The 10,609-nt window shown below is 35.8% G+C and overlaps 1 protein-coding gene and 1 long non-coding RNA gene across 2 annotated transcripts; both read left to right on the top strand.

Moving 5' to 3' along the window:
- Positions 1–3,404: 3,404 nt before the first annotated feature.
- On the top strand, positions 3,405–10,157 carry LOC147870004 (glutathione gamma-glutamylcysteinyltransferase 3-like). The gene is made up of 8 exons (XM_087335759.1): positions 3,405–3,629; positions 3,889–4,045; positions 4,888–5,126; positions 7,425–7,588; positions 8,106–8,157; positions 8,458–8,688; positions 9,241–9,702; positions 9,793–10,157. The coding sequence occupies exons 1-8, from the start codon at positions 3,552–3,554 to the stop codon at positions 9,862–9,864; spliced, it is 1,455 nt and encodes a 484-aa protein (XP_087191885.1). The 5' UTR covers positions 3,405–3,551; the 3' UTR covers positions 9,865–10,157.
- On the top strand, positions 6,278–7,354 carry LOC147870005 (uncharacterized). The gene is made up of 3 exons (XR_015532409.1): positions 6,278–6,594; positions 6,655–6,885; positions 6,918–7,354. It is a non-coding gene; the product is annotated as an uncharacterized LOC147870005 (long non-coding RNA).
- Positions 10,158–10,609: the final 452 nt, after the last annotated feature.

Raw genomic sequence — 10,609 nt, 5'->3', positions numbered from 1 at the left:
GCTCAAAACTGTAACTTTGCTTGATTATGAAGAGATTTTATAGCTAAAGCAACACCGACGTAAAATAAAAACACAAAAACTTCACCTCACATATTCATGGTTATATATTTCTATCCATGATATTGTGCTTTAGCAGGTAACTCTCACTTCTCCCTCCCTCCCTCTCTCTCTCTCCATGTTTGTATATGTTCTCCTCTGATGTTCAAACTCCCTTACTATTCAATCCTAAGCCAATCTTTGTTTCACCTTGTTTTACACAACCAAGAAAAACGTTTCCATCTTCTTTTTGAATATGCATGCAATGATTTATCTCTACGTTTCACCCCCTACCCATGTACCAACTTCTATCATTTATTAGCACATTCCTTCTCTATGATGACGTCCCCTCATCATTAAGGTTTGCCTTTGAAAGTGAAATGCTCCTCTATGATGGCTTGTGCCCATTAATAAAAGTTGCTTTTAAAAGTGAAATGCTATCGTTTTTAATCCTTGTGCTATGGAAAAATGTTTGGGTCAATATTACAAACCAATTATTTGAGGAGACATCGTTACTCTTCCTGATCTCAAGCTAAAATTATCATTATTGTTGTTGTTACATATTGTAAAAAGCTAAACATCAAATGCATTAGTTGAGACTTGAACCCATGATCTCAATGTTTAAAAAGCACAAAATTTGCCATTATTGTATTGCAATTGTACATTTCAAATTTGAAATTTATGCCAATAAACAAATAAACTATGTTTTCATCTACACACTTTTTTTTATGTGATCTCTACTTCCCCTAAGGACTCCTATGTGATTTTTAAAGGCCATTCTTTCATGAATAACGTGCTTCAGACGTCTTGTTATTTTTCATTTTTGAAGTACTCTTGTTAGTTTATCACTTTTGCCACAAAAAATGACAATGCTTTAGTTTTCCCTCCTATTATGAAAGTTGATGTCAACAACAATGCTATAAAATCATTCGAAGGACTTAGCAAATTGTTAGTGTATATCCTCAGACACTAAAATTATGACCTTTTTAGAATCAAGTAGACATCAAGCCTAGATTTTGAGCCTATAGTCATATTAATGTTGTAAAGTACACAAGTTCATCCCATTTATGTACTTGCATTTTGGAAATTTAGGAAATGGTAAGAAATAATTTGTGGGGACATCTAATTGAAGTAACTTACGTATATGATGTATAACTACACACACACACAAACAAACAAACACACATTACTCACTTACAATACATGTGACATTCAACCCTTTGTACGGGCATGATTCTAGAGTTTTCTCACCACCATACAAAAAGACCCATTAGAAAACCCTTGAATGGTGAGTGTCATACCTCATTGTTTCCATGGAAAGGCTCTCATGTTCAATCATCTCCTTGTTCGTTGGATGCTATATTAATAATTTGTGGTTGCTAAACACAACATATGAACTTAACAAGTCATCAATTCAACAATGGTTTGACAAAATGCACTTCACTTATAACTTGCCAATGTTCTTTGAGAAACCTTGGCCAACATCAAATATTGTAATTGGCAGACTTATTGTCTCGATGACTACAACAAATCGATGATCCCTTGGCATCTTGACATGTATACATTGTCATTCGTGACCAAGTTGTATAATTTTTACCTCGAGATTGGCACAAGACTAATAGGCTCACTTTCCCTTGTACCCAATGCTCCACCATGAAAGAGTGTGGGCATGGTCAAATTCCATGCCCCTCAAATCAAGTGGATGGTTTCACAAGGCGTGGGATCTGATCTACGAAACCGTTGACGCACAACTCCATAGTGTAACGCTTTCTTTGACAATACACATTGCAACAAATGCATTCGACATGGATTTATTATAACCCTTATTTGTTAGAACCATGTGTTATATCCTCTCTCTCAACAAAGACTTTGATCTAGTTTCCTATGGCAAAATTGGAATTGGTGTGGTGTTTACGTCTCAAGTAGGATAGTTTCATGGTCACGTTCACTATAGAAACTCATAATAATTTGCGTTATTGTTTTGATGTTTGCATCGAGTACAATATTCACATTTTTTGCCCATAAAAATATCCTCCATTGGTATTAACATAAAGTGGCCCAAGGCAATATACAAAATAGTCCACTATTACAAAGAAAATTGCAACATAATTCTTTTAGAAGAAGACTTGCAAATTCTTTTATAATGAAGGCAAGTTGAAGGTCTCCATTTATCGCACATGATTAGAGGAGATGTGGTACAATGGCTTGCCATGTTATTGGGATATATTGAGTAGGATAAGAATGGGGATGCTATACAACTCTATCCTTGAATGCCTGTGCAAGGTCTCTAATTATTATGATGACATTTTTTGGTATGTTGAAAGTAGGTGGCAACATAGTAGAACGGGTAGTCATATTGAAATCAAATTAGATGTTAACTTTGATCTTAGTTAAATGAAGGATCCATGGCTAGCCATTGGGATAGTCCTTTTTTCTCTTTTTTTTCATCTATTTTGTAGTTTGTACCTGATAGGTTTTTTGAAAACTAATGGAAGGATATTTTGTTTTGGAAAAAAATAAAACTGCAACATAATTAACTAGAAAACTATTGAACACTCGTGTAGCTTCAGCTGTCTCAATAACACTGGGTTCAAAAAACCCCATCTTTTTACAAGCTGAATATGGATTTTTGGCATGTATCACTGAGTACAATATTCACATTATATTGTTAATCATCAACTATTGTTTTGATAGAAAGGTTTTCAATTTTTGAACCAAGGAAGATTGAAAGGAATTACCAAACGTGGGAATAATTTTTTTTTTGACAACTTTGCTCTAAAAACTCTTGAACTGGCATGGATTACAACCAAGGAAGATTGAAAGGAATTACCAAACGTGGGAATAAAATCTTTTTTGACAACTTTGCTCTAAAAGCTCTTGAACTGGCATGGATTACAACCAAATAAATGGGCGCATGAAGATGGGTATGCTCGTTGTGATGGTAAACTATGGATACGAGTTTTTCCCGACAAACCAATCACCAAGAGACCCGCCAAAACAAGTAAATTGTTACAATCCACAAGACAAATCGGAAGCATAACTAATTAATGATACCAAGGGTTTGCCAAGATGGGCAAATATCAAGCAAGTCACACAAACATGGGATTGCAAGCATCGTGCGTGATTGTGTTCGCAAGAGAGATGGCACTGAAGGATTGGGTCCGTGTGAAGCATGTGGAGACCGAGGATGGGAACGAAAAGTCAACACTGTACAAGGTATGAAGAGGCATTGGTTTATGCAAAGGGGGATCGCGACGGAAAGTCAAAGTCAATGCTCTTCGCAGAGGGGCATCCGCCCGATGTGTCGGTTCACATAGATTGGTATCAAAGAATTAAGACAATATGAAATGGAGAGCAGAGGAGGGGTAGACTCTCGTCGTTGGTCGGCTCATCCAAAACCGTACAAATTAAGCCTCTTTCCACGATCCAGGTAGACAGACAGAGAGAGAGAGAGAGAGAGAGATACAGACAGACAGACAGACAGACGCGAACTCTGCTATATCAGGATTCGACCAATGGGGGCAGTACCTGGCCTTTACAAGCGCCCATTGCCCTGCCCTCCAGCTATTGAATTCGCATCTCAGCAAGGCAAGGTTAGAATATATTGTATGTGTATGTATATGAATATATATGCATTCATTGACATGCATATGTATGTATGTATGTATGTATGTATGTATGTAAGCATATGCACATACATATATGTGTGCATGTGCATATGTGTTTGTGTTTGTGTATGTGTATGCGTGTGCGTATGTGTATGTATAATGTGTATGTTTTTGTATGTGTATAATGTATATGTGTATGTATATGTATGTACTTTTGCATCTAAGCGTTTCCATCGTCTTTTAGGTTCTTTTTGAAGAAGCTCTCCGAGATGGGACCATGAATGGATTCTTCAGATTGATTTCAACTTTCGAAACGCAAGCTGAGCCCGCGTTTTGTGGCCTCTCTTCTCTCACAGTCGTTCTGAATGCACTTTCAATTGATCCTGGACGCCAATGGAAAGGTATACCCCACAAAATCCATGTATGGATATGTATCCTGTATGCTTATGCATCTCTATGACTAGTATGGAGATCATAGTTGTCTAATACTTAGCATATAATATTCATAGAATACTTATGCTATGTATTCTACTCTTTTTCTTTAAATACTTAGAATGTGTATTCTACAGATAAAACACGTTAGATAAGCGGAAAATATATTAAATAATTCTTAAAATTTAAAGGAAAAAACATTTTAATTATTTTAATTTTTTTGAAATGTCAAATACTTGTTAAATACATAGAATTATGTCAAATACTTAGAATGCATAAAACATTTTAAAATGTCAGCTCTAAATGCAGAATATGTATATAATACTTTAGAGTATTCTAAACATAAGATACACGTTTTTTAACTATGATGGACATGTACCCATGTATCAACCTATCCTTGTATGGAGATGTATGCAGATCAAAATTATGGTGTTTGATCCATGAATGTAGATATATGCATTGATTAAATAATTCTTAAAATTTAAAGGAAAAAACATTTTAATTATTTTAATTTTTTGGAAATGTCAAATACTTGTTAAATACATAGAATTATGTCAAATACTTAGAATGCATAAAACATTTTAAAATGTCAGCTCTAAATGCAGAATATGTATATAATACTTTAGAGTATTCTAAACATAAGATACACGTTTTTTAACTATGATGGACATGTACCCATGTATCAACCTATCCTTGTATGGAGATGTATGCAGATCAAAATTATGGTGTTTGATCCATGAATGTAGATATATGCATTGATTAAAACACAGAATTGGATTTGAACGGATTGAGATGGTAAGGTTTGATGCAGGTCCTTGGAGGTGGTTTGATGAATCCATGCTGGATTGCTGTGAACCGTTGGAGAAAGTGAAACTTGATGGTATCACATTTTCCAAAGTTGTTTGCTTAGCTGAATGTGCTGGGGCTTCAGTGAAAGCTTTCCATAGCGATCAAAGCTCCCTTGAGTTGTTTCGGGATGTTGTACGAGAATGTACCTCTTTGGATGATCATCATGTCATCGCTTCTTATGACAGAAGAACGTTTGGACAGGTATGTATATGGTGGAGAAAAACTTAAATGTTATTGATGGTGGGAATCGGAATTGAGAGTGATACTCAGACTTACAAACTGTTTGGAGGGAATATGCATAGTCAATGAGTCTTTTTGTTGGTATCTAGCACCCCATCTTATATTGAAGAGATAGTGAGCCAAATCGTGTGAAAGCAAGTGCTGATGGAGGACAAGGGGATGGGTTCAATCACATATGGTTAAGTGCAATTGCCTGCTCAGAGAAAAAGATAGTTTTATAGTTTGATGCAAGGCATGTAATATAAATTCTGAAGTATTGCAAAAAATGCAAAAAATGCAAAAAATGCTCGTTTATTGAAGAATAGTTTTTAGGGATCATGAGGCAAGTGTAATCCATCCGATCTTCCGAACCATTATTGAATATTTTCTTTATGTCTAGAACTCAATATTTGACTTTTGTGCTTCATGAAATAAAAATCTTGCTTGCCATGCGATTCTAGGAAGCCAATATGAGGTTTCATTTGGAATGTCAAGCATGAACTCCATAACCCTCTCTATGCCCATGATCTCAAAGGAAAGTGATCCAATCTCTAGAGGTAGGGGCACGTATGGCATCTATATATTAATATGAAGAAACTGAAACTTTTTCTAAATGGGCTTAGAAAAATATACTAATGTCTACAAGGGACAGAAATTAGGCAATGATACAAATATTGATTAGAAACATAGTGTGAACCATATGTACCATACGTGCATTCACATTTGAGAATGTTTCAATCATTTGAGTATAGTAAACACCTTCGAAGTATGGTAAATACCATACTTTTGTATTCATTATTTACTATAAGGTATATATATTTTTAGGTAAGAAAGTTAAGGTAAAAATTGTAAAAAACAACACGAGTATGTTTTCATGACATATGCATTCGCTTGCAAATGTATGAAAAAGAATGTTTGCAAATGCATTCGAGTATATTACGTACCATGATTAGAAACATGGGTAGTTGTAGGCTATCTATATTGACAAAATAAAAGTTCTAGGATTCCTAAAGATAGGATTGATTATGATTCTTAGATGATCTTACAAGCGTGAAATATGATGAAGTACATTGTCTATATTTGGGTGTCCTTGAGCAGATGGTATATGGCACAAAGTACAGTACAGGGATAGCCAATGGCCCGTGTGCCTAGTATCTTGGTATTCACAATCTCCGTTGTCATCAGCATTCCTCTCCTTGCTCAATGGTGACTCCTTGGCATTTTCTGGCGGTCTGGTTCTATGGAAGAACTCATTCATGTGCGACTGCCTATGCACCATCTAATATAAGAACTCATTCTGAAAGAGTGGTGCATATAAGTTTTCTTTGAGTTGTGACAGAGGGTGGTGTAAATGGCAAAGATTGTGGCATATTTCTCTTTGATGTTTGTATTCTCGGCGTTTATGCACATAATTCATCTTTTTTAACGTCTCCTTGACATAACTTGCAATGTCTGTCAGGCACAGGTATGCAAAGGGTTTGTCCTGCTTCAATCTCTGGCAATTTGCAAGCACTATGGGGCACGTAGGCATCCATGTAATGGTCTGGGTATAATTGGGTATCTTTGTGGGAAGAGGTTATAGAGCTGCCCCAGATATAGCCACAATATTTTGTTCCTTTCATCATCTTGGTGGGGTGTGCAATATTGAAAATGTGGGTAGCTCTCAGCGTCCAGGTCATTGTTGATGAACAGCTTTGTCACCTGTGTGCACCACAATTCCTCCTCCACCATGTTGAATAATGTTTTGAATGGGGTGGTTTGGATCTGGTAGAGGTTCACCATGTCTAATAAAGTTTCAAGTACATTTGTGAGGGGTGTGACCAACTCAAATATCATCTGTGAAACGATCATGGCTCATGATGCTCTATTTGCGTCCATTTATGGATGGAGAGTCAATAGCCCATATGGGTGGACAGGATTATGAGAATGGTAATAAACATGTGTCAAATATACTTTGTACAAGGTTCTTGGAAGTGGGTGTAGTGGCATTAGCTTTCTAGCATGGGCAAAGCTGCATATCCTCAAATTAATCAATCTTTGGCTGTACTTATGTCATATAAAGCACTCACTGGTGATTCTAAATGTCACTCTCAGATACACATGGTCAACATAAAGGACGTGGATTCTTTTTCAAGAACATAGAATGTCAATGTGGTTTCCTGTAGCCTTGTGGTTTTCTGTCTTTAAACTTTCTATGTTTAAAATATATCTAATTGTTTGCTGCAATTAATTCACTGTATTTCTATTTGAATACTGAAATTTTGATTATAAGTTTGATAGACAGGCACTGGACATTTCTCCCCATTGGGTGGATATCATAGTGGAAAAGATATGGTATTGATTTTAGATGTTGCACGCTTTAAATACCCACCTCATTGGGTACCTCTTACACTACTCTGGGATGCAATCAACACAATCGATGCCTCAACTGGAAAATTAAGAGGGTAAGTTCTATGAACTGTCATATTATTTCTTGTAGTTACCTATGCAAAAATGATCACAGATTGTCGAATTTTTGGAGCATGAACTTAATGCTTTTGCTATCAGTGTAGAGGCAGTTAATTTTCAGTTTCAGATCTTAATCGTATTGAATTAGTGATATCAAGGGAGGTGGATGCTCCATGTTGCTAGTTTAAAGCTATATTGCTGTAAATGTGTATGAAATTCTCTGCTTCTTGAGTTAGTTGAACTTACGAAACGAAACCCCCCCAGAGAACCTCCTAGTTATAAGACTACCTATGCAAATAATCACAGATTGTATAATCCTTGGAGCTGTTATTATCAGCCTAGAGGCCGGAGTATGTCAATGATGTAGACAATAATTCGATCAACGATGTAGAGAATAATTGGTTAATCCTTTGTTTCTTCTATATTCATTTCTATATCGTTGGTTACTAAGGAACAACTTTGTTCTATAGATCGTCAATGATAGAAATGTGTGTATTTGTCTGCTTTATGTAGGTTCATGACAATTTCCAAGCGTGCCAATCCACCAGCTGTGCTTTTTACCTTGGTAAGTTAAAATAATACATTGTGATATACACTTTCATAATCTCCTTTACATAAATACTATCCATAAAAATACATGCATTGTGCTTTCACCTTTCCACAAATTGTATGCATTTTATTACGTGTTAGTCTTGTCTCAGTGGCATGTTCTGAGTTCTCAGATCTTTTAACTACTGAAGGTGTAACATTGGTATCTTTTCATTGGAATGTTTACGTGCAAATTTGCAAATGTTTACTGCTTTATTTATTATAACAATTTTATGTATTAATGTTTTTATTTATTGCTTGTTTCCATTTTTTGTAGTCCTGCAATGATGAGGATTGGAAAACAATTTTCCGGCATCTCTTTCAAGATGTTCCAGAGTTATTGAGAACCACAAATTTGATAAGGTTAGAACAAGTTTTGGATAGTGTTTTTGGTTCTTTACCAGCTGACGTTACTTCCGTTGTGAAGTGGAAAGTGGAAGTCAAGACCTCTGATGGTAGTCATGTGGAGAAAACTGATAAAACGGATTCCGAATGTATTCAGCTTGAGGTAATTCCGATTCTAAAATTTAAAGTGTTTTTATATTAGGCAAGTAGTCTTGGCAAGAACACCTCAGTAAGAACTCAGAACCAAATGTGCGGCTTTTTAGCATACATAAATATGTGGAGATAGGGCAAACTTTACGTGGAAGTTGTAAGTGCAGAGAGAGTGCTACAGAAAGGAAGGAGACAAGAGAGGAAGTGAGTGTAGGCATAGTTAGTGAAACTTGTCAAAACCCTAAGAAGGGATTCTCTGATTTTCAGAGATTTGTAATCTGTTTCTCTTGTACTTCTGTTTATATTGGAAATCTGTGCCCCATGGTTTTCCCTTGTTTTAAGGTTTCCATGTAAAAGTTTATCTGTTGCACTGTGTATTTTGTTTTCTGTTTTGTATTTTTCAGTTTATCTTTCTTGTCTATCTACGGTCCTAAAACGAACAGTTTCCTGGTAAATACTGAAACATTTAGTGGTATCCTCAGCACCAATGGATATAACGATAAAAAGAAAAAAAAGAGAAGAAAGGTGTAAAAAGGAAAAACTAAAGAGATTCTTATACTACCAGAATGAACTACTTCGACAATTGCGCAATACAAAGGCGTTTCATCTAATCACAAAATGGATGGATTCTATGCCACAAAATGCTGAACAGAATGATGAGAACCTACAAGACACTGTGATCCAAGCATGTTGTCAAGGTGCTGCCATTTTCACTGGATCTCAAACCATATCAGGCATGCAACGTATCACAACTGAATTCCACATGAGATCGGATACGATAGGTTGGAGTAAGTTTTCCGTGGATATATGTGAGCAAAATGTGGAAGCATTCATTCCAAGTTCTCCGATCAAACTTGGCAATGATAACTATTCACCACCCCTTCAGCCAACAAGACGAGATTTGCTTTCCATCTTGTTATTATCTCTCCCCATGTCAACATGGAATGCAATAACCAACTCTGATGTTTATGCAAAGATAGTTGAGACTGTTACCAGGGAGCATCTTCCTATTGATTTGCAGCTTGAGGTAAACTTAGTATTCATTTATTAACCATATTTGTCTTATTTGGTTTGTCTTAAGATCAGAAACATAATTTGTTTCATTACTTTTGAGCAGGTGGCTCACCTTGCTCGACAAGCATACGTTCTCAGCAAGTATTTAGATGAGGAGCAAGTCCCATTGACATAAAAAAACTCATGCTATACATGGAGTGCATGGTTAGTGTGATGAAGGAAAGATCAATAAAAATTAAGACTTGAAATAAGATTCTCACATATATGGAGTGGATGCTAGTTGATGAAGCCAAGACTAATAGACACTAATCTTGAAATAAGGTTCTCACATATATGGAGTGGATGGTTGGTTTATTAAACCAAGGTTAATAGACGTTAATCTTGCTTAGGAAATCAATATAGGATACTTATTAACAGATATTCAAAGATGCCCTTCTAGTATCGTCCGTTTATTCAAATTTATCAGATGATTCATTAAAGAAAACTGTAAAACTATATGCTTGTAGTAAGGTGTACTTATATTAATATGTGAGCTTGTGCATCATCATGAGTTTTTATTTAAGGCACCAGGCCGATCATCTCATCCCAAACAAAATAATAAATCTGATATATGAAGCTACGCTTGTATAAATGTGAAAAGATAAGATTTTGGAGGATAGGCGATATGGAGTTGGGAAGATGTCCTATGGAAAACTAAAGAATGGATTGAAATTTAGGTTCCTTCATGTATAAATGATAGTAGTTAATGACGGTATTGGGGAAGCAAAGCAATAGTGATGCATTCATTACATGGTGATGCAAGTAGACCTTGCAATATCTTGCATGGAGTGGGAAAAGTGGTGATTTTGGATCTCTTTGAACCTTTCTTGCAACCGAGTTTGAAAGTAAAAACAATGAGCATTATTTTGGACCAAGTAGAT

This window comes from Azolla caroliniana, unplaced genomic scaffold, assembly GCF_043228905.1.
Source record: "Azolla caroliniana isolate FFs.n. ecotype wild unplaced genomic scaffold, voAzoCaro1.0.p SCAF_1, whole genome shotgun sequence".
NCBI lineage: Eukaryota > Viridiplantae > Streptophyta > Polypodiopsida > Salviniales > Salviniaceae > Azolla > Azolla caroliniana.
The sequence above is the reverse complement of the archived record's forward strand: the minus strand, read 5'-3'. Positions and strand labels throughout refer to the sequence as shown.

Bases quoted from the DNA above. Each gene is read 5' to 3' on its own strand.
- LOC147870004 (XM_087335759.1), top strand. From the start codon at position 3,552: ATGGGGGCAGTACCTGGCCTTTACAAGCGCCCATTGCCCTGCCCTCCA. The intron at 5,127-7,424 runs GTATGTATATGG...TAAGTTTGATAG, and splicing joins ACAGAAGAACGTTTGGACAG to ACAGGCACTGGACATTTCTC. The intron at 8,689-9,240 runs GTAATTCCGATT...TTATACTACCAG, and splicing joins CCGAATGTATTCAGCTTGAG to AATGAACTACTTCGACAATT.